Genomic DNA, 23,869 nt, shown 5'->3' with positions numbered 1-23,869 from the left:
GAATCTTCTCACCTTCTAGGCCCTGTTCCTCGCAGGTGTGAGTTTCCTCCAGAGAGGGACAGGGGCTAAACTGCTTTCTCACATTCCCTGGGAGTGCTCTTCGGATAACGGCAGGGACCTAGTCCTTGGGTTTCTTTCCCACCAGAGCCCGTGGGCTGTAACCTCAGAAGTTCATTTCTCCTTCATGTTTGCTCTCTCGTTTTCCTTTATTCCAGCTCATTGGCTATCTGGCACTATTGTTTCCATCAAAAAAATAGAAACAGCATTTAGTGACTTGGGGATAATCCTGCCCAACCCTTTCACTTTATAGAGGGGGAAACTGGGGCCCACAGCCCTCAGGTGTCAATGCCAAAGCCACACAAATAGATGGGAGAGCTGGACTTGAACCTGAGAGGCTATATCTAAGACCAGATGTCTTAGAAAGACATCATTCTACTTCTAAAACTACCTGCCAGATGAAACATACTCCCCAGGATAATATGTACTTCCCTTCTACTGCCGGTGTATGTATATTTAGAAAGGTACAGGTAATGCTCCTGGGAGGAGGGTGCGTTGGGGAGGGGCGGAGCGGAGACGGGGATGGGGAAGGCCCTGCAGGCCCTGCTCTAGAGGGAGAGTGCTCTGGGCCCTCCTTCCCAAGGGCTTTAAAAGTGGGGGTTTTAGGGGAGGTCCCAATCCAGGTGCGGCCTTTCAGGGCCGTGGTCTGCACTGATTGGCCCGCACCAGGGCAGGGGGTCATTAGTCATTGCAGCCGCTCCTGCTGTCTGCCCTGTCATCCCTGTCTGGTTTTGCTGTTTTTCTGGGCCTGGAGCTGAAACACCACGGAGTCCTAGGCGTTATCTATCCCCAGGGGTTAATGCTTAAGGGAGCTGTTGGGCGGGCCCTTAAGGGAGCTGTCGGGCGAGGGCCCGCATGGCAGTCACGTAGGCCACTCTTCCATCCCTCTTCTCCTCCAAGGGGCCCTGTTGCAGGACTGGCACTGTTCTGGGGAGGAAAGGTCGGGGGAGGGCCGAAACCGCATGACCAGCCTCAGCCTTGGGGGTTTTGCCTGTTGCTAGGCACCCAGGGCTTTCCACTGGTGACCTTCCGCACCCAGCCCAGGGTCCTGGCCTCTGCTCATGTCTAACTGCCTACCACAGTCTGGGTACTGTTGCAGCAGCGGTCCACCCAGTTTTATAATATGTCACGGGTTACACTGTGATGTCTTCTGTTTTCCCAGAGTGTACACCTTCCCCTGGGAATGATGCTATTGGCACCCACATGTGCCAGGCATAATGCAGGCATGGGCACTATGGACACGCCCAGGATTTGGTACGACTTGAATTGGAAACACTCCTTGGATTTGTGTAGGATCATTCCACACTGGATTACCAGTAACCGCATGGTTTTCATGTAAACGATCGTGTACGTGCAGAGAATGTGGTGACAACAGTTGAACTCTACGGACGCGCTGAATGCGGACTTGAAAGCCTTTGCCTGTGCCTTCGGGATTTCGCACGGGCGCAGGACCCAAGAACCGCTCCTCAAATGCCACCAAGTGTGGTTTTAAAAGTGTCCCAAACTTGCTACAAAAATGCCAACATGTGGGATTTTCTTTCACACGTTTTCTTTCCTTTCCAGGGGGCTCCACCTCCGGGAACCAGCCGGAGGAAGGGACGGGCACCCTGCGGGCCGGCCGGCCCAGGGTGCAATCCTCGCCTCCGCCAACGCCAGCCCGGGCGGGGGGCCTGTCCCCAGACGCCGGTCCCTCTTCCGCTTCCAGGGGCACAGCAGGGGCGGGGCCGGCGCCTTCCGCTTTTCCTGACCCGCCGGGACCCTCGCGCAAGTCTCTGCGCGGGGTCATGGCGGCGGCGGCGTTCTGGGGACGGTGCTTCTCTCCCGTGCGGCTCTGCAGGTGTGACCCCGACTCCTCCCTGAGCCTCAAAACGCAGCAGCTGCGTGGGTCGCCCCGAGTAACCCGGTCCCTGTCCCGTGTTGCAGGAGGGCCTGGCGAGGCAGCAACCGCCACTACCGTGCCGCGCGGTGCAACGAGTTGCAGCAGCCCCTGGTCATTGAGGAGCTCGCCCCCCGCCCTGTCCTGCCCCACGAGGTAGGGTGACGGGCCTCTCCCCGGGGCCCCTTGCACTTCCCCCTCCTCCCCCGCGCCTCCGCCGCAGGTTCAGTTCTGGATCGGATTCCCAAGCGCTCAGCTAGGGGGCGAACCGGACACCTGAGCGCAACTTCGTCCTGGGCTGTATGGGCCCCGTCACGGTTCGCCTAAAACAGACAAAAAACGGCTAAAGAAAGATTGTCCCCCAACACCGCAAAGGGAGGCCTCTTTCCGAAGTGCCCAGAGCTGTTGCCTTAGAAACAGAGAATTCTGATTTGCACACAATTTTGCATAACTACCTGCAAGATACTGATTGAACACGGATTAATGGACCCTGTCCTTTGTCCTTTGCTTCCTCTTCGGTGGTGTCGGCATCTAATTATCCGCCCGCCCTCCTTCCTCCCGCAAACCAGCCTGGGGACCATATTCCCTACGAATAAGTGCCTGGGGCTCTCCTCTGCTGTTCTGCAGCCACTGGGGATCGAGGGGTGCGGACAGTTCCAGTGAAGTGTGGAGGTCACTCTGGCTTGTGGGTTAACCACTCTGGTGACACAGCCTCGGCTGGCAGGGCCCATGAGAACGTCCGACAGGGTGCAGCAGGCAGCTAACCTCAGGGTGGGGGACCCCTGGTGGGAGAGGGTAATGTGGCTGCTGCCCTGAAGTGCCCCCAACAGGGACCCTGTGGCTACATGGATTATTTCCCTGACCACAGGATGGCAGCCATTGGGCTTCCCGGGGCTCAGGTGCTCAGAGATGTTCGTCCTCCAATCATCCTTGAATCATCCTCGCATCAGGGTGGAGTGGCTGGAGGTCGTGCGTGTGCCGTACACGCTCACAACTAGTGTGTCCCATACAGAATGTGCTCGGGCTGAAGGCTGGACTCCTTTTTTCTGTGTTTTGCCCAGACACTGCCTTGTCAGGGGTTAGCTTGTGAGAGCTGGGACTACGTGAGTTTCCCTACCATGAAATAAATCCCCCTAATCTGGAATGGTGCCTGGCACGTGGCAGATGCTTAAAACATTGTTGAGTGAATGCAATTTGTCGATAAAATATGTCTCCTCACCAATACAGCCACCTCAGTGCGGTGCTGGAAATTGCAAGGAAACAGATAAATGAACGTTACCGACTCGGTCCCTCGGCCTTCCTTTCCTTCCCTGTGGTTCCTAGCCCCGTCCAGACGGGTGGGTCCGTGGCAATAGCACTTTCGCTTCAGCCTGCCTGTCACAGCCACCGTGGGCTTGTTAGGACACTTTGCTGGGCTGTGTCCCCAGAGTTTCTGATCTAGTCGGTAGGGGAGGAGTGGAGCTGAGAATGTGAAATTGTAACAAGTTCCCAGGTGATGGTAATGCCGGCGGTCTGGGACCACATGGAGAAGGACTGGCTTGCAGGGTCGGGAAACTGCTGGCTGCGCCGCCCCGGGCCTGCCTCAGCTCTAGAGTTGCCAGAAAACACAGCAGCTGGTGATCTAGGTAGGACTAGCCTCCAGGGTGATTCCTGAGTCCCAAGGCAGCCGGCCATGTTACTGTCCTGCTTAAAATCCTTTCATGGCTTCCCCGTACCCCCGCTATGGAGACTGCGATGCTCAGTAAAGCCTGCCGACCCTTGGATGGCGTGGGCCCTTCTCTCTAACCCCATCTGCTTGTCGTCTTCGTGCTCCAGGTCTGCTGGGTGTTCTTTTGTCCCCCCACAGGGCCTTTGCACATGCCATCGCTTTGGGCGGTGCCAGGCTTCTCCGCCTGCTTTGAATAGTTAACTCCTCACTGTTCTTAGTTCAAGTGTTATTTTCTCAAGGATTCCTCCTGCCTCCCCCAGAAGGTCCAGTCCCTCCATTATATGCTTTCATGGCATTTCTATCTTTATTTTTAACATCTTGTGGAGGAGGTGTACGCATTAGTTAACGCAGTAGTCCTCACAGTTATTGGTTGATGTCTGTCTTTTCGACTGTTCTTTGTGCTCCACGGAGGCAGGAAACTTGTCCGTTGGGCCTCATGCTTGTGCAGTGGGACCTAGTTCAGTACCTGGCATACAGCAGGGACTAGTAAATATTTTGGTGCAATTGAGTGATCGTCTCCACAGATATGTACGGCTCTGCTCTATTTCCTTTCCAGGTCAGGGTCGATGTCCATTTCTGCGGACTGAACTTTGCTGATATTTTGGTTTGCCGTGGCCAGTATCAGAAAAAGCCCCCTCTTCCCTTCACACCTGGTGAGTATGAGGGGCCGAGTGACGGCTGCAGGAGGAGAAAGCACAATCTTCAGAACCGTGTGCTTCCTCTCAGACTCTACCCTGGCGGTGCTTGCCCGCTGTCAGGGGCATCTCAGCCACGCCCGCCGCACTGCCGGTGGGAAACCCTAGACTGTGGACCCCTTGAGGGAAGTGCCTATGACTGCCTTACCCTCCTTCTATCGCCCAAGTTAGCATTGCAACTGACTTGTGGTAGCAGCTCAGTACATCCTTAGAGAAGGAATAGATGAATAAATGAATGCTCGCACATTGTTATGTCCATCAGAATTCTGACCCCAGGCATCACTGGTACTGATCATTTCCTTTTATTCCTTGACGTGGCCTCAGTTTCGTTTTTTGCCTGAAGCATCACAACCTTCTGTTTGCAGCTGAAACTCTTCGTCTTCACGGGCACATTCCCAAAGAAACCTAAAACCTAAGGGTCTGGAAGAAGTAGAAGAGTTGATACATTGCTAGCAGCCCACTGTCTGATCTTCATTATGCTCAGTCGGATTACATTTAGATCCTGAATATGTGGGCAGATAGCTGATCCTCGTGGTTGAAATGTACTGAAACAGGTATAAGTGCAGCTCAGCATGTGTAGGGTGCATGTGCATGCTATACAGACATGTGTATTATTAGGGATATAATACTGTGGCTGTGTTTTGGCCTTCGGTTATTTGGTTGCCTCCACAGTTGGAAGCCTTTCCCCGTGTTTGTTTTGCTGAAACGCTGGATGGGGGAAGATGGCACGCTCGATTGAGTTCTTCCTCTGGCAGCTCAAGTGGGAAATATACGATGATTAAATTCAGAAATTTTGGAGGCGGAAGAGGGAAGGGCGGACAGCTCCAGTTCAACCATTTGAGCCAAGTACTGTATGAATAAATAAAGGTCACGTCCCGAGGACCTTGCAGTCCGGAAGAGGAGATGCGGCAACAGATAAACACAATATGGTGGACATCGTAACTGGGGTGCTGTGGGAGCCCAAGCCCCCAGTGATCGGGGTCGATCCTGTGATTCTCTGTGCTGTTGCCCATTCTTGAAATTTTTATTTGTGTCTTGGTAAGAATGGGGCTACTCTAGCTCTTCAGTGGAAGATGTTAAGTTCACTTTCCTGTGCTTTGGGTACGAACTCTGACCCCTCTTCCCTGGGTGGGCGGGAGGTGCTTCAACCATCTCCGTTTCAGAAGTTTAGTAGGATGGCCGGTGGGTCTGCATTTCCTCACCTCCATGGTGCTGGGCTTCACGGACAACCTAACCTCGAGACCCTTGTTTTAGGAATGGAGTTTGCTGGGATAGTCCTGGAGACCGGCGCAGATGTCAGCACGGTGAAAGAGGTAAGCTCCGAGTCTAGGGACCCATGGGTGCGCAGCTCTGAGACATGTGTAACTCAACCCATGTGTCGCCCACGGGTCTCGGCGCCTCCTGGCCTTTGCCAGCAGATACCGAAGGGGGGCTGGGATGGAGGGGAAGAGATGAATGCTGAATCGGGGGAAGGCAGGCAGCTGAAGTGCCTGGCTTCCTTTAACGTTCATTACTAATAAAAGGCAGCACTGCTTCAGTTGCTAAGAGGTCTTGAGTTGCTAAGAGGATAGAAAATTCCCCAGTGTCAGCCTCTTGTGCGAGAAATTAACACCGGGATTCTAATGCCTATCCAAATTCATCTTCTAATTGATGCCCGTATTATCGTCCAAAATGTGCTCAGATTGGATTGGCAACCTGGTGGGGGCATCGAGGAAAAAAGGCTGCATTATTTACTGAAAAGTAACTCTGAATAGATCATTAGGGCCAACCTGGGGGTGGAGGGGGCGGGTGTGCTGGCGGGTCTTAATGAAATCAGAAACAGAGATGCATTGGAACCGACCCTTAATGATATTTTCCCTTCAGGGAGACCGCGTTGTTGGCATGGGCAGCTTTAATAATATGGCGGAACAGTGTATCATGGACCAGAAGGTATCCCCACCTCCCGATGTTTCTTTCCTTTAATTTCCACCTATCCTTCGTTTCTCATCCTCCTGCCCCCCCCCCGCCACTGCCCCTTTCCCTCTGTATTCATCTGGTCATATCTTGTTTCTCAGCCAACCGCTTCTTTCTTTCAAATGCTAAACCCCTTTTCTATATCGGGGTAACAACCTTTGCACAGAACTTTGTGCAGAGTGGTTTAATGAAGAAGCATTTTGTTTTCTGAGTCCTGGAGCAACTGGCTGGCGGTCCAATGGGATCCCAGTGAGGTAGTTTTGGTACAAAAACTGGTTTGGGGCACGGAGCTGGTTGTCATGGGTTTCTCTCCCGCACGAAGCTTGCGAGAGAGGTATCCCTGGGAATGGAGCTCGGATCCTTTTGGGCAGGATGTGAATGGTGCCCCCTAGTGGAGAACAGTGTATACTTTTCTCACTGTTTCTTCAAGATAAGATTGACGTAACATCCAGTTCACCCATTACACAGTACACCGGTCAGTGTTCCTTCTCCATTAGTTAGTTGGTTCCTTCCCGAGCAGATGCAGCCTTAGGGTTTTTGAAGACTGACGCACCCAGGACTTGAACTCCGTCACGGGTTGCTGGGTCTTGGCTTCTGCTAGGCTTGGGTCCTGACCTGGGTGTCCCTTTGCAAGTCAGTCACTCAATCAAATCGTGCTACTTACTGAACAGCCTTTATGAACAGGTACGCGCGCCCAATCCCTTTGTCACTGTTATCTCTTTATAGACGCTGTGGAAGGTTCCGGAAAGGGTGTCCCTCCGAGACGCTGCGATCCTGCCCATAACTTACAACACTGCCTTCATGGCCCTGGAGCGCCGGGCGCGCACCCAGCCTGGGTGAGGGCTGGGCAGCCTGGGTGAGGGCTGGGCGGGTGGGACCCTTCTCCGATGCCAGAAGTGCCAGGCCTTGCCCCTTCCTTTCCCTCGCCCGGCCTTTAGCTCCCGTTCGGTCTGTCTAAGGAAGGGCCAGAGGATGATGGTAGGGACCCGAGATTGGGGTCTGGGGACAGTGAGGCTGTCCTCGGGTCGGAGAGGGAATGATAGATGGTGAACTTGGCCAGTAAGAATTTGGAGAAAAATCCTTCGGAAACCCGAGCACTCTGGATAGCTCCTCCAGGAAAACCTGGACGTCCAGAGAGCTGGCCTGTTTAAACTGGCTCCCCTCTGGTTCCAAGGGAGGCCTGCGGTCTTTGTTTCTGAGAGACTTGGTCGGGCAGACCTAACCGGGATGTTTCACACTCAGAGGTGCCGGAGTTCCCCGCTCCCCTGGGCTAGACCTGCCTACCGCCGTCCTTGCTCTGCAGAGAGCTCCGGCATCGCTCTCACAGATGGTTTTCATTGAGCCATGGCTGGGACGCGACCCCCACCTTGGAGAACCCGGCAGTGCTGAGTGTGAGAATGATTTAGCACGGAATTTCCGAAGCAGAAACGAAGTGGTAGCTCCAAGGGCGAGGCTGCCTGCAGACAGTGAGGAATGTTTTTTCCCGGGAAGTTGTCAAAGCTGGACCCGGTTAGCCCCCGACGTAGCCGGCGCCCAGCCCTGGAGCCCGGAGCACGGCCGTCCATAAGGGGTTTCATGACGTGGCCTCCAAGTTCTCTTCTTGCTTTAAAGGGCCCTGGCTTCACACTGTTCATGAGATCGCCTTGCGGGATGGTTTCTGGCTTCTGAAGCGAGGCTCGTCTCCCTCTCTCTCTCTCTCTCTCGTGCAGGGAGACCGTGTTGGTGACAGCAGCAGCCGGAGCGACAGGCCTCGCAGTGATAGATGTGGCAACCAACGTCCTTCAGGCCAAGGTGCGTGTACGCGAGATGCTCCACTTTTGATGTGCCACAAAACGTGGTTTTCAGGCGTGGACCATGTTCGTGCGTTTGGTAATACCCCCCTGGGGATGCAAAGCCGCCTAGAGTGGTGTCTTGCCAGCCATTTGCTGGCGGGCCAGTGAGGGGACCTAGGAGTAAGTCACTGGTCCCTCCTGTTACTGGCACCTGCAGGGTCGGACTTATTTGCAGCTTCTGCAGGTGCTGTCCCCTCCCCCTGTGAGGCTGGACCCAACCCGCACTCCTCACCAGCACTTCAAATTGAAACGCAGGTGCCACGTTTTAGGGGAGTGTTCTTTGTCCCTCCGGAGATGTTAACCGCCTCCCCCCACTATTTGTGTGTGGTCTCAGGGCATCCTGTCCTTCTCACTCACAGTGCACACCTCACACACCTCCGTGTGCACGCAACCTTGTACCTGCGCCATCACTGGAGTCATGTCTCCCTCCCCCTGGGCTGGTCCATTACTGCAGTTCCGTGCCGGGCGTGGTGCCTCGGTCACTGCGGGTACCCAGTAGCTGTTCCTTGAGTGAACGAATAAACAAATGAAAGAAAGTGGGTATCAAATGAGAGAAAGAGGGTTTCTTGGAGAAGGTGAACATCGAAGCTGAGGTTTTGAAGGACGGGTAGCAGCAGAGTAGAGGAAGAAGAGAAGCGAAGGCCACTTTAGCGGTAGGAGGACCTGTCAGAAGACGGAGAAATAGGAACCAACCAGCCGCATCCAGCGAGTTGCCAATATAGCCTCTGGAGCAGAGGCTCCGCGTGGGGACCAGCGGAAAAGGGCTGGAGAGAGCTGGGCAGGGGTAAGGTCGGGAGGTGCTGGAGAGTTTGAACGTGTGCTAGAAGCTTGTGAGGGTGTTAAATAGCGAAGTGGCGTGACCGTCTTTGACTCTGCAAAGGTCGCTTCGGTGGCAGTGGGGATGAGGGATGGGGCAAGGCCGGGGTGGTCCGTAGGCGGGCGGCAGGGCTGACTCTGGGAGCGACCCCAGCCGGAGGTGACGGTACTTGAACCAGAACAGTGGAGGTGTGACTTGAGAGACGCTAAAGTGGAAGAAAGTGGGGAATTGGGCCACTGGAGAGCGTCCTCATGTAGCTGAAAGAACAAGACTTTGAAGGCAGCCTCACGTAGGATCAAATTCCAGCTCCCCCTGGAGCTTAATCTCTCAGGTTTCTTCACGGGTAAAACGTTCTCCTTACAGGGTTGTGGGGGGGCTACTGAAAGTGCACACGCCAAACGCCCGTTAGAGGGCATGTCTGTGTCTGTAAGAATCTCTTAGAAAGCGATCCTGTTCCTGTCAGACATTGAGTGGGAAGGCGCAAACTAGGTGGACTTGGGGGGTTGCTGTTTATTGGGATGAGAACTTGGGGGGACATGGCGAGTTCAGTTTCGGACATCGGCGAGCGTGAGGCTCCCACGGAGCCGGCGATCTGGGGATCCAGGAGGTGTCAGGACCGACAGGCTGGGAGATAATTGCGCTGGTCTGGGGCTCCTGCAGGGGGCCCCTCTCCTTCTCGCAGGAAGCTCCTTTGGGAAGGACACGTGTGTTCCGAAAGCAGTCCTGGACACCAGGAGGCTCTTCGCGAAAATGAACACATTTCATGTCAGAAACAAGAGATTTAGCACTTCTCTCAGCGGGGAGACCGCACTCAGCTCTCACTGTCCAGAACCACGGACTGGCTAGCATTTCTGGGACACCGTACCATTCATTTTGAGCAATCACGGGAGGTTAAGTAGCGAGGAAAATGCACTCTGATTCAGGGGTGGACATTCATCGAAGCAGTGTTTTCTTCAGCAGCAATAATGGTTGTATGCACAAGCAAACAAAAATAAAAACAGGCCACCGCGCCCTCTACTCAGAGCAGGCTGTCTCGCTGACGCCCTCCATGCACGGCGGCAGCGTTTTTCGTGCGTTCACGGCGCCTCCCCCGCTACCGCCTAGCCCGTGGTCCCCTCCAAACCCCCGGGAGGTGGGCAATGGTGGGCGTTTGTTCTCCCCACTTCACAGGTGAGGAAAGCGCGGCACCAGGAGAGAAGGTGACTCACGGCGGGTCTCACCGGGACCTGGTGAAGAGCCGTCTGGTCTCACGCTGGCCCTGGCCATGCGTTGCCCACCGTGGCCCCGAGGGCCTGCGGGCAGCCCCGTGACCGGCAGCTGCTTGAGGGTGGCTTTCGGTTTCACATGGTTGTGGGTGAGCTGGGAGTCTTTTCAGGGCACGGGTGCTCTGGGACGTTTGCGTGCAAGTTCCAAGTGTCACCGCAGGGCCAAAGTGCCTGGGCTGCTGGGTACTGCCCGGTGGTCAGGCGCCTCTAGGCCATGCTTGAGTACTTGAAACTTTTCTGGAAACTTCCCAACCCCAGACCTGCTCACGGTGTGCCCCGCAGCCACTGATGCCGTGTGTGCCAGGCCCGAGGCAAGGCCCGGGGTTCAGTCCTGGTTGGGGGGGTGGAGGAGCGCGGGCTTTGGGGTCGGGCAGCGTCGGGTTTGAATGCGTGTGCTCCCCCCTGCTCCCCGGACGATCCTGGGTTAAACCTCTCGGGGTTTCTGTCTCCTTCTAGAGAATGGAAGTAATTATCCCTCCCCGCAGTGTTCTTACAAGGTTTACATGGAATGAGTGATTGCATATGTGTAACAGTGGATTCAGTTTACCTAACAGTTTGTTTTGCAAATGCTTTACATACGGCAGTATTCCACTGGATTCTTAAATCTTATTTCATGGACGCGGCAAGTGGTGCTTAGAGAAGTAGGCAGGCAGGATAGAGAGGTTAAAAGCGTGAACTCTGGAGACGGGTTACCTGGGTTTCGTTTTCAGTTCAGCCTCCCGTTAGCTGGGTGACCATGGGCAAGTTAAGTTCTTTTGCCTCAGTGTTTTTTGTCTCTAAAATGGGGATAAGGATAGTCTGCATATCGAACTGTTGATGTATATTCAATAGAAAGCATTTAGACGAGTGCCTGGCACATGGTAATTACTTTGTAGGTGTTAGTTCTTTCTAAGGAATTGGCTTAGGTGACCCAACTGGTTAGGAGCAGGGCCCAGGATTTGAACGTAGATCTCTTCGACTTCAAGGTCTTTCCATTGAATCATGTGTACCCTCTGGCAGCCTAGCTCTTGTAGATCTAGGTTGGATGTTCCTCATTCGCACTTCTGGAACCCTCTGTACTGGCCCATCACTTTGCTCTGTCTTGCTTTCTTGACTCTAAGCTAGGTATTTAGCTCGTGTCCGTAACACCTGACTCATTGTGGAGTCTCAGTAGATGGTAGTTGTAATCTGCGTTTGGAGAAGACTTACTAAGTGTTTCCTGTACCATCTCCTAGCTAGACCCATTGGGGCTCTGGGGTCCTTGGACACATGGATCAGTGGCCAGTGGGGCAGGGAGGGGCCGGTGTAGCCTTGCTGGGGGCTGGGCCCGATGTGGGGGTTGAGGCTGACGCTAGGTCAGCGAGGTCACATTCGTTTCCTTGAGCAGCACCCTTTGGTTGCCGGCCAGGTGGGTGGCGTGAGCCCCTCCTGGTGCATATTCTGGAACCTCGGCAGCTTTGCTTTCTCTATGCAGGTGATAGCCGCCGCCGGAAGTGACGAGAAGTGCGAGCTGGCCCTGCAGAAGGGCGCACGGTGGAGCGTGAACTACAGTCAGGGCAGCCTGAAGGAGGCAGTGCGGAAGCTGGTGGGCGACGGCGGGGTGGACGTGGTCATCGACAGCGTGGGCGGAGACATCTTCCTGGAGGCTCTCCGCAGGTTCGTGACGGGCGTCTTTCTTGAGTGGGTGGACCTGGGCCTCTGCTGGAAACTTCCCAGGCCTGTGCCTTCCTCCCGGCCTTGCGTCTCTTTCGTCTTTGCTGCTCACTTCTGCAGGCGTTGGCACCGACGAGAACAGCTGAGTGGGGGCGTGCAGAGAACTAGAAGCAGAGGGGAAATCAGGAAATGCTTAAATATAGCAACAACAAAATATCCAGTGGGAAAATATCCAAGAAACGACTGCAGACTCTCTAGCTGGCAACATCAAGTGCTTTAGAAATTGTCCATGTGTTCGGTTCAGCTGTGCCGGCCCCCGCTGACTATTTTATGTGCATGGTGTGGGTAATTCTTGAGGGGATCGTTGTTCAGATATCAAATGTGCACACTCTTTTGATCTTGCTGATTTTTGCAGTGGCCAGCAGGGGAGGTATCTCTTTGGTTTGCTTTATTTAAAAAAAGACATCCTCCCTGGCTGGTGTGGCTCAGTGGATTGAGCCCCAGCCTGCAGACCAAAAGATTGCCAGTTCGATTCCCAGTCAGGGCACATACCACGTCCCCAGTTGTGGGTATGCAACAGGCCACTGATCAGTGTTTCTTTCCCTCTCTTTCTCCCTCTAGAAGTAAGTAAATCAGATCTTTAAAAATTAAAAAATAATAAGAAAACTCAATCACTGGAGATTGAGTGGGACCGTCGTCTCTACACCAATCTCATTCTGTTTTCAACCGCGGACTCTGGATTGCTTTTAATATGGGTTCCATTTCTCGTGCCATCCTGGCAAGCACACTTTTGCGGTTCACCTCAGTTAGAGCAGAAGAAACAGAAGCAGAGAGAGCAGCTTGCCCACAGGGGGCACCCAGTTGATGCTCTAGCCCCTGAGAGTCACCCCAGGGTGATGGAGGAGAAGCAAAGGAGGGGGTGCGCCAAGCAAATTAGGGGGTGATGCTCTACCCCCTAATTAAAGGGTGAGCCAGGACCGAGCGCTGCGGGTCCTCACCCTCCCTCCACTTGCCTTCTGTGTAATATAGTATTTCGCCAGAAGCGTCCTGTTTCGCTTCTAAAAAAGGAAAGCAAAAAACCAAACCAACATATACATATTTCATATTGAAGATGTTTACAAACTTCATTTTCATAACTTCTTGCTCAGCATGCACTGAATATGGTTCTTCTCGTAACCGGCGACAGGGAACTCACGTGGATTTTTGTTGATTGTTCAAAACTCTCTAGAGAAGCCTGTAACTTTATGGCGTCTGGAGGAGAGTGTTTGTGAAAAAGCAAATGATGCCTCATTGACGTGTGTGTCGTCCTCCTGCTCCCTGAGTCCAGGAACTTCCCACCGAGCTGTCTCTGAGCACGGCGTACGGAGTGACGTTGGTCCGCACCGAGGGTCCTTCACGGACGAGCGGGACAGTGGAACAGACACTCTTGCTTCTACAGTGGGTTCACTGATAAAACTGGCTACTTCCTCCGCCTCCTACTGTCTTGCTCGTGGCTTATAGTTATGTTTTCCTATTGAAGACTCCAGAGTGGTACCAGATGAGTCACCCCTGGCCGTTTGCAAGGTCAAGAGGAGTTCCCAGCTAGAGGTTTAAGGCGTGTTTCTTTTTTAAAAAGTTGCGCTAAAATATACATAACCTAATGTTTATCATTTGAACTGGTCAGAAGGGGACAGTTCAGGGGCATTAAGTTTACTCACAGTGTTGTGTAACCTTCTCCAACAAAATCTCCGTACCTGTCAAAAAATAATTGCCCCTTGCCCCCTCCCCCTACTCCCTGGCAACCTCTATTTTACTTTTTGTCTCTATGAATTAGCGTACGTTGCTTTTGTGTGCATTCTTCCTTCTTTCCTGTGGCACAAACTTGGTCACGTAGAGTTGCCATGTTGGCCGTTTTACGTGCCCAGCTCAGCAGTACTGAGTGTGTCCCCAGCGTTGTGAAACGTGTCCTGGACTTCTCCGTCCGGCAGATCGGAAACCGTCCTCATTAGGCAACGGCTTCTCACTTCTCCCTCCCGGCAGCCCCGTTCCCCTTTCTGTTTCTGTGCCTTTGGGAGCGCTAGACGCCGCGTAGAAACAGGACCAGACAGTGTTTGTCTTCTTAGCATAATGTCCTCCAGGTTCATCCGTGTTGTAGCAGGCGACAGAACCTTCCCTTTTAAGGCCGAATACTGTTCCGTGCGTGGTCAAGTATGTGCCCATTTGGTTAATCCACTCATCCGTGCACGGACACCTGGGCTGCTCACCCCTCTGGGCCGTTATCCATGGTGCGGATGGGAGCACAGGTGTGCAAACATCTCTTCAAGACCCTGCTTCCAGTTCTCCTGGATGCAGGCCAGGAAGTGGGAATGCTGGATCATGCTGCAGTTCTATGTTTAATTTTTCTGAGGAACCCTCCTGGTTTTCCATGGCGGGGGCACCGTTGTACAATTCTAGCGCCAGTGCCCGAGGGTTCCGATTTCTCCGCAGCCTTGCCAACGCGTCTTCTATTTTCTCTTCTGTTCTATTTAAATGGTTGCTATCCTGATGAGTTGCTTTTCAGATTTCTTTCCCTTCTGCTCTTCCCCTCAGCCTGGCCTGGGAGGGCAGGATCGTGGTGGTGGGCTTTGCCGGAGGAGCCATTCCCTCCGTGCCAGCCAATCTTCTGCTCCTGAAGAACATCTCCGCCATGGGCTTGTATATGAGCCGCCACCTAGACCAGAACTTCCCCGTGTACTACGAGACCCTGTCCTCGGCTCTTCGGTACTGCCAGGAAGGACGCATCCGGCCCCACCTGGGAGCGGTTTTCAAGCTGGAGGAGGTGAGTGAGGTCCTCTTGAGTGAAGTGGTGTCGATGAAGCCGGGGAGTGATCTGGCTTGATCCAAACAGCTTCCGTTTAGATACTATACATCCCCCTTCTACAGACAGAAAAGGTGAAAATGCCACACAGAATAACGGGGTGTCACAGGCCGAGGGTCACCGATGTCTCCCTGTTCTCTGGGTTGGAAGGTGCGAGCCTCGGGGCCCCCTGGGCAGCAGGATCTACGGAGCTGGGTGGTGTCTCAGACAGAGGGAAGTGATGGCCCTTGAGGGAATAATTTGCCGGTGTCGGTGTGAACTCTGAACTCACAGCGTACAAGGCTGAGAAGGCAGCCCTTAACTTGACCTTTGGCTTTAGAACACAGACACTAAAGCACAGCCAGGTGACGAGAGCCGGAGCTCTGGGAACTGAACACAGAACCGTGCCTGGCGTCAGGAGACTGTAGTTCCTCCATCAGTTCCTCTGCAGCTGACGCCACTGGCTGTTCACCCCCTTTCCTCAACCCCTCACAGTCCCGTGAATGTGGCCTAAACTTCCTCCAAAGTGTGATGGCGTACGGGCAAATGCAGAATCGTCTTCAATGTGCATCGGCTAGGCATTCACTCTGAAGTCTTTTTTTCTCTTTTTTTTGGTGGGGGGAGCCACTTAATTTAGTTTAACGTTCACAGAACTGTTCTGGTAGCTCCAGTCGGCCCTGGATGGAGGTGATGTTTGGGTCACGTGCAGAAGAGCTTAGGGGAGCCCAGGCTGTCTCGGGCCAGACCTCACGCTCCACCGTCTTCCCTTCTGACGTGTTCCCCCGTGATGAGGCGCGTTCTCCGCAAACACGGCGCACTCTCTCATCTTTTTCGGTGTCGGCTGAGAAGGTGGCGTTCAGTGGGATACAGAGGACGTGACTGGCCAGCAGGAAACGGGCTGGGGTCTGTTTCCAGCTTTGACCCCTCTGTCTGTGCCCTGGTGGAGGTCCCTCACCGTTCTGACCTTCAGGCACAGGTCTCTAAGGCTGAGGGGCAGGACAGTGTCGGGGCCGTCAGACTGTACTGCGGGAGCCCCTGTTGGGGTTTGGGGGTGGGCAGGTGCAGGCTTGTGCTGCCTGGGCTCTCGGACACCCTCTCTGCTGGGGCGCAAGTGGGAGTTTCTACTTTTTTGTTGATATTTTTCTCTGAAGAAAAGATTTTGTGGATGAAGACTTGAAATGCACCGGTTTTGAGAATGCCTGGGTCCCCTTCCCACTTGTGGCTTTTATCACACGACGTGCAAACTGAGGTTTGCCTTCCCGAGATGCAGGTGACGGAGGAGGGAGGCACCTGGGCAGCACAGGAGTGAGAACACCTGCTGGTGTGAGCTCATCTCTCCATGGAGGCGTTCCAGCCGCTGCTCAGGTGCGATTCCCCACGCTGAAGTTCTGTGTCCTCTTAAACATGATTTAACCATCTAATTACTAGCCCCCCTCAGCTTCCACGTGCCCTTCTTTCCCGTGAGAGCTCTGCATGTAGGATATTTCTAGTTCTTCCCATTCTATGGACCTTCCTGTCATCAGCGGGCTCTCTGAGCCCCTGCTCCCTGGCAGTTTCAGATGCCTCATTCACACACCGTCCATTCTCTCTCTCTCTCTGTCTCTTTCTCTCTCTGTCTCTCTCTGTCTCTGTCTCTGACTCTGTCTCTGTCTCTCTGACTCTGTCTTTATCTCTGGCTCTCTCTATCTATATCATACCAGTCATACTGGTGCCACCCAGCTTCTATTTTCTTCCAAATATGTGGACTTACAGATTTGACCTTGACAGTGGATGTGACTATGAGCACACACCATGGCCTTTTTCGTAGGCACAGGGTATGAGCGTCCATAGTACTCTGTGCTTCTCCACCTGCACAGAGCTACTCCTGTGGAGCGTGACTCCCTGCAGACAGGGGCCCTGTGCTCTCCCCACCGCCGAGTCTCCAGGTTCCGGCAGGGACTCACGGATCTGGTGGATGATGGATTAAGAGTACAAACATCTTTGTGCCTTATTTCCCTGTCTGTAATGGGAGCAGTAATATTACTCTACCTACTAGGGTGGGTGTGAGGGTTACGTAAGATAACACATCTAAAAGCATGTAGGTAAACACTTAGTATATTTTTTTAAACAAAATCTGTAGCCGTTACGCTGAGTTGAGTCTTCAGTCCCCGGCACTGTAACACTTGTGCACTGACATTTCCAAGGGCTGGCTTCGAGAGACAGTCTTTAGATCCTGAATGTTCACTAGAATTGATTGTTTTCCGAAGGCTCACACCTGGGCCACGATCATGAAGGAGCCCCGTGATCTCTGTTCGGAGGACCATGTTTGTTAGCTGCACCGCCGTAGGGAGCCGCCCACTCGTATCTCGACCTGACACGGCACTTGAACCTCGCAGATCCGAACTTGTTTATTATATAAAGGTCGGCTGAGGTCACGACCTGAACAGACGGGAATGAATGGACAGAAATCGTTCAGGTGACGTTGCCTGAGTGTGCCTGTGGAACACACAGTCTTGAAAATCACATCACTCTTTTCGTTTCGACGGTTTATTAAATGTCGCCGGGTGTTCCAGGCTCGGTTTAGGAGCCTCCTGGTGTCTGCCCGCCCCGCCCGCCCCAGAACACCTTCTCTCCTCGTCACACTCTCGCAGTGACGGCCCCGCCCACCATCCCTGATCCCTGCGGTCAGGCTCCCCGGACCCCAGCACCCTCCATCGTTCTGGGCTCTCCCGGCCGAGGGCTGGTCTCAGGCACAGCTTCCATTGTGCCCTCGGGGCCGGAGCTGCCGGAGCTCTGCTGCAGAGGTCTGAGCCGAAGAGCCAGCCTGTGGGGGCTCTGGCTTCAGAACACGCTAAGGCAACCCAGAAGTGTGGGGGCATTCACCCCCGGGACACGCTTTGGCAGATGGAAGACGGGAGATAGTAGAGCTGCTCTTCCTCCTCCCGATGGACCGTTTGGATGTGCAGCGGGTCCCCGCGGCCTCTCTGGACAGGTACCGTGGGAACAGCAACGAGTGTGTGTCCGCCTGTGGCTACGGCCGGTTCGGGATCCAGCACACACACCGCTTAGTGCCCCTCCTGTCTCCTCTGTTCACTTCGCTCCCGCCTCGCCCTGGGCTCCCTGGGCGGCCAGGAAGCGATAGGACACACATTCTGATTAGGGCGCTCTTGCCCCAGGAAGCTGGCTCGACACTGAACTTTAAGCATTTATTTATTTTTGTGTTTAATAATGCATGGCTTGACTTTGTAAAAGACGGGTTTTCTGAGGTATAATTTACACAGAGTAAAATTCGCCGAGTGACAGTCCTGTGCCCACCCCACTACAGTCACGATAAAGAATTGTTCATCGCTCCGAAGAGTTCCCCTGTGCCCTCTGCACTCCCCCACTTCTCTGCACTCCCCCACTTCTCTGCACTCCCCCACTTCTCTGCACTCCCCCACTTCTCTGCACTCCCCCGCTTCCCCGCCCCGGCAGCCGCTGACCTGCTTTCTCTGCCTACGGTTTTGCCTCTGCGGCTCCACCCAGAATCGGAATCATGCCGTCTGCAGCCTTTCGGGTCCGGCCTCTTTGGCCCTGTTTTCGTACGCCTCTGAGGTTCATCCGTGTTTTCGCATATGTCGGTTTATTCTTTTTTGTGGCCAAGTCGTATTTCACTGTATGGAGGCACCACGGCTCGTTTCTTTGTTTATCAGTCAGTAAGATAGTGGATTACTTTCAGTTTTTGATGGTTCTGAGTAAACCTATAACTATTCATGTTTGAGTTTTGTATAGATGTGGTTTTTTTTTTTTTTCAAACTTTAGGGCTGGGATTTCTGGGTCCTATGCTAAGTGTATGTTTAACCTTTAAAAATTTATACAGACATGTATTTAGCTTTACTTGCAGAGCAGGGTTTTCCTCCCTCCCCCTGCACCCTGCCCCTTGCCCCTTTGCCCCCCCCCCCCACCCCACCCCTGTTTCCAGTGGTGGCTAGATGACATCATCGATGAGAATGCCTGTTTTAAGAAGTCTGTGTGGAGTCCTACAGGTCAGGAGTGGTGACGTGAGAGGGGCCAGCCGACTCTCTCAGCAGCTCCCTCCTCCCTCTCGGGGCCTTGGTTCCTGAGAAGCGATTCCGCTGCAACCTCCGTGGCCCGTGATTTCCAAGACGCGGCCGTTCCCACTGCATTCCTGCCAAAGCCCAGGGCTCGAGGTTTTCTGCTGCGTGTGCCCGTGTGTTCCCGACGGGAAACCAGCGCGCCAGCGTCACTGCCTGGGTGGACATTTCAGATTTTGTTTGGACCGACTGGCCACTCTGTGCTTAACGCGTGATAGCCGCCAAAGTGCCTATCAAAGTGGTTGTCTTCTCTTGCTTTCCCACTGACCATAGAGGAGCATGTTCGTACAGGGCACCTGCCAGGATCCATTGTTGTCAGCTGCTTTCTTTGGTGATAGCCGTTCTAATAGGTATGGAGTCGTGTCTGGGTGTGGGTTCCGTTTGCATTTCCCTAGTGAAGAATGACCTGGGGTATCTTTTCACATGCACGTTGGCCGTCTGTATCTTTCTTGAAGAAATGCATTGATTGACTTTTAAAAGCAGATACCGATCTGCTTGCATCAGACTGGCAGGGTGACGAATGTAATTCAACTATGACAGCGTATCAGTCACTCAACGTTTTTACCTTTGAAAAGCAACCCTGCTCGGTCCCAGACAGACTCATTCATTCATGAGTTTTATTTTATTCATCAGACATTCACCGGGCACATTCTGTACGCCAGTCACTAGAAAGCAGGACTTAAGGGATGTGTCTTTCAGTTGGAAAGATCTCAGGACGGAGCTGTGATGGGGAAGAGCTGGTTTCTGACGGGAAGCATGAGTCGGCATAATGTACAGTGTGCGGCACAAATAACACCCCCTTTTATTACAAAATCTTTTATTACAAAATCATATGCATGTAATCCTGTAACACAACAGTATCACACCCAAGCACACCATATTCACATTTTAGGTGAAATGTTCCAACGAAAACTATACATTATGACACCCATATATATTATTACCCAACCAACCACACTCACGCGGGCGTTACTTTTGCCAGACCCCTGTGTTTAGGGAACTATAGGTTACACCGATTATTCCTGCTTGATACGCTAATTAAAACTTCCAACAGCAAAACTTAAAACAAAAATAATATCTTCACCTGGCCCCCAAATTCCAGGAGCGTATCTCCAGGGACAAATGTAATTATGGCTTCATCCACGGCAAGGCAGGGGGCAGGGCTGTGGGCACGGCCTGTGTGTCTGACCAGGCGTCAGTAGGGGGCGCCTCCCTCCCTGAGACGCGGCCTGTACAGAAGCACAGCACCGGAGGGAAATGTCCCTGGGCATCTATCTGAGTTAGCTGTCAGAAGACTGACTGGTCCAGAGCCCCGCACTTTGCTTCTTAGTCTCTCACTGGCAGCTTTATCATTCTTCCTAATTGTACAGTCCTCGAGGTCACTGGTGGTCTGTGTCCCCAGCTCAGACAGAAACCACAGGGTGGGAAGGGACAGAGCTGGGTTATTTTTAGAAGCAGCTACAGTCACGACAGAAGTGGTGGTTGGACCTGGAGAGGAGTGACAGAACACCACAAACAGGAGGTAAAGTAACGCGCGTTCAGAATGCTGAGATTCCCAAGTCATGGAACAAAAAAGTGGTGCTTTCCCCCAATACGATCGCTTAAAGAAGTCAGGTAAACGTGGGCTGCATTTTTATAAAGATTTCTGTGCAAAATGGTTAAAAATACGCATTAGCATCTGAAGTGACAATTTTCTTTTTACGTAACATCTATTTGCAGGAGATCCCTCATTTCTCTAGGATGCCAGACGAAGAAAGGATCAGTATCTCGAATTAGGCTTGTTTCCCCAAGTATTTTGGTTGTCGGGCTGTGACAGATCTCTGGGAACAAGTGACTGCCGGCTGACAGGGAGAGGGATACAGCTGTGCATTACCTGGAGATGTGTCTTGGAGTGATTGACAGGGCAGGGACGAGGGTTTCAAACATCTGCCTCAACCTCTTCCACCTCCTCGGAAGGCATCTAAATTTGTGTAGATTGGGAAGGGCCCTCAGAGCCACAAAACCCCTAAAGACACATGTTTTTGACACCAGCTGCAGATAGCTCGCCATGATTGATTTGTTTGCCTGCTTTTTATTTATTTATGTTTCTCCGGCTTTTGGAGGGGAAGACTTCAAGTGGAAAGGGTTGTTTAATCTTATTTCTCACTTCAAAGCACATTTTCATCTTTGCAAGACCCATCTTTTGCTTTTATGTCTGAATGTCTGTGGACGTCTGTATTTATTTACTTATTTCCTTCACCCTCATCCCCCACACTTTCCCTGCGAAGTTACATAAGCAAATAACAGTGTAGGGTTGTGCCATCGATCTCACTCTGTTCCTGAGTTTTTCACGCGGCGCTTTTCAGCATCCCCCCGTGTCGCTGGTCCCGTACCCAGTTCGTGGTCTCCACCGCTGTGTCGTGGTCTGTGGTGTGTGTGTTCACTGTCCTTTGCAGACCCCTTCCCTGGGACGAACCTCAAGGTCGACACGGTGCCCTGCCGCCACAGTCTGTTTTGCTTTTCATATTTAGATGTAAGCTCTGTTTTGAGTTCATATTTGCGATGGATGCAAGGACAGTGTCTTGCTTCTTCTTTTTTTTTTTTTTTTCACATGTGGTTGTGCAGTGGTCCCAGCACTATTTCTGGAAAAGACGAGCCTTCCTTCATGGCAGCGAAGGAGGGGATCCTTTGGCTCCTTCGTCGGAAGATCAGCAGGCTGAGCGTGTGTGGGGGCCTGTTTTGGGGCTCGCCTCGCTGATCTGTTGGTTCCTTTATCAGTGTCACACTGTCTTGATTACTGTGGCTGCTTTTTAATTCTGCTTTATAACTTGTACTTCTAAAAGTGAGCTGGAGTTAGGTTGCAATTTCAGTTACACCGGAACTAAGAGAATTTTAATGAAAAGAGAATCATTGTAAAATTTTAAACGACCGATTCTTCTGCAAGTGGCCCCAGTCTTTGAAAAGCGAGAACACGCAGACGTGACAGCAGAGTGTATGGGCAGGCCGAGGACTTCTTGCCTGCGGCCATTCATCTGACAACACTGAAAATGATGGCTCAGACAGATACATTCTGAGGTTGGGCTATTCTTAAATACCATCGTTTTCCTTTGAATTTGTCGTGAGTATTTAGTTGGTATTACATGCTTCACTATAAACAGTTTGTTGAAGACACATCTTAATACTTTGGCTATTTGAAGAATTGAACCAGCAACAAATGTTGGTTGGAATATGCATGTGTGCAAGTCTTCCAACACATTTTGGGTTTGTTTGTTTGTTTTTTTTAGGTCAATGATGCTTTCCACTATGTGACGCAGCGCAGGTCCGCGGGCAAGGTGCTCATCTCCCTCAAGTGAAGCCGCGCCGCAGCAGCACGCCCGGCGCGTCCAGATCCAAACTCACCGCCTTCCCAAAAGCCTGGTTTCCCTTCTGTGTTTCCAAAGGTGTCACCGCCTTCTTTATCAACTCAGGCTCAACATCTTTTTTCTTATTCCTCGTCATTAGTGTGATCGTCTACTTGGCTGTCCAGGCGTGGACTCGTTGGAGAGGGAGAGGGTGCTGTCAGTAATTATGCCAGGAGAACGGGTGTCCCGCGCAAACCAGGAGGGGCGGTCACCCCGTTCACAGTACACCGGTGGCCAGGCTCCATCGTCCCCACCTCCAAGATACTGCTCCCCTCTTTTATCCTCTTTAACACTGGGCTCATTATGTCTCATCGGCTAAAGCCAGTGACCTCACTGGCTTTCCTACCTTTCAACTACAGTCCCTCCATCTTGGTTATACATTATTGCCACGGCGACCTTCCCGAAGCACAACCACGGCCACGACTTGTCTCAGAAAACCTGCGATGGCGCACCTTTGTGGACGCGGTGGGGTCCAGGCTCCCTGAGCTGGCAGCATTTCCTGACGGCCACGGTGTCGCCCCTCTCTGCTTTCCAGCCTTACGTTCGGCAGCTGCACCGGTCCCTCAGTAGCCCCGAGATTTCCAGCCCCCCCTCCTCTCTGTTCAAGCAGTTCCCCCCACGCCCTCATCTCTGAGGACCAGAAGCCCTCCTGACCCGCAAGACCTGTGTCTGCAGTGCGCCTCTCCCCTCAGGGGGGTGCTCCTCTCTCCTCTGCCCCTGACCCTCCTGTAGCTTCTCCCCGGGATCTGTCGCACCACAGGGAGCAGCATGGCTGCCGAACATGTGGGTCTGAATCCCAGTCGCCCCGCTTTGGAGGGGGCTCCTGAGGGTCTCTGAGTGTCCATTTTGCTCACTGTCATGTAGACATTACTGCCTCCCAGGGTGGTTGTGAGCAGCATACTCAGAGATTGGGCAAGGTGATTAGCAAATGCAGGGATTAACAAATGCTAGTTACTTTCACTTCCTTTTTAAAAAATATTTTATTTTTAGAGAGAGGGGAAGGGAGGGAGAAAGAGAAAGAGACAGATACGAGAGAGAAACATCGATTGGCTGCCTCTGGTCCGTGCCCTGACCCAGGACTGAACCCACAACCCAGGCATGTACCTTGACCGGGATTTGAACTGGTGACCTTTCGCTTTGTGGGATGACGCCCAACCCACTGAGCCACACCGGTCAGGGTTGCTTCTTTATTTTCCACTTTCCCAATATAGCACAAGTTCCTGCAGAGCAGGTGCCATGTTGGATTCCCCTTTGTACCTCCTGTAGTACCTAGCACAGTGAGTTGTGCTTGGTAAATAATAAATCAGGTTGAATTAGAATTACCTGCATGTCTTAAATTGTAGGATTAAATTAAGAATAGGAAACAAGCCAAACGTCCATGGACAGATGAATGGGTCACCAAAGTGTATGTCCAGACAATGGAATATTAGTCAACCCTCAAAAAGGAAATTCAGATACGTGCCACCACATGGGTGGACCTTGGAGACATTATGCTCGGTGAAATAGGCCAGCCACCCAAGGACAGGTACTGTAGGACACTGTTTATAGGAGGTGCCTAGGGTAGTCAAATTCAGAGAGACGGACAGCAGAGTGGGTGGTGGTCGCCAGGGGCTGGGCCGGGGAGGGGAAGGGGGGAATCGCTGTCTCACGGGGACAATTTCGGTTTGGGAAGATGAGACAGTTCTGGAGGTAGCAGTGGTGACAGCTGTACAACAATGGGAGTGTACTTACTGCCATTGAACTATTTACTTAAAAATGGTAAGTTT

The 23,869-nt window shown here is 52.7% G+C and overlaps 1 protein-coding gene across 1 annotated transcript; it reads left to right on the top strand.

Moving 5' to 3' along the window:
* Positions 1-1,783: 1,783 nt before the first annotated feature.
* Positions 1,784-23,422, top strand: LOC123818388 (quinone oxidoreductase-like protein 2). The gene is made up of 10 exons (XM_045838540.1): positions 1,784-1,894; positions 1,981-2,089; positions 4,198-4,294; positions 5,591-5,649; positions 6,200-6,265; positions 7,016-7,125; positions 7,999-8,080; positions 11,657-11,838; positions 14,404-14,632; positions 21,987-23,422. The coding sequence occupies exons 1-10, from the start codon at positions 1,842-1,844 to the stop codon at positions 22,053-22,055; spliced, it is 1,056 nt and encodes a 351-aa protein (XP_045694496.1). The 5' UTR covers positions 1,784-1,841; the 3' UTR covers positions 22,056-23,422.
* The last annotated feature ends 447 nt before the right edge of the window (positions 23,423-23,869 follow it).

This window comes from Phyllostomus hastatus, unplaced genomic scaffold, assembly GCF_019186645.2.
Source record: "Phyllostomus hastatus isolate PE091 unplaced genomic scaffold, TTU_PhHast_1.1 phas_contig_283, whole genome shotgun sequence".
Classification (NCBI taxonomy): domain Eukaryota; kingdom Metazoa; phylum Chordata; class Mammalia; order Chiroptera; family Phyllostomidae; genus Phyllostomus; species Phyllostomus hastatus.
This window is presented reverse-complemented; position numbering and strand designations above follow the sequence as displayed.

Bases quoted from the DNA above. Each gene is read 5' to 3' on its own strand.
- LOC123818388 (XM_045838540.1), top strand. From the start codon at position 1,842: ATGGCGGCGGCGGCGTTCTGGGGACGGTGCTTCTCTCCCGTGCGGCTC. The intron at 2,090-4,197 runs GTAGGGTGACGG...TTTCCTTTCCAG, and splicing joins GCCCTGTCCTGCCCCACGAG to GTCAGGGTCGATGTCCATTT. The intron at 11,839-14,403 runs GTTCGTGACGGG...TCTTCCCCTCAG, and splicing joins TTCCTGGAGGCTCTCCGCAG to CCTGGCCTGGGAGGGCAGGA.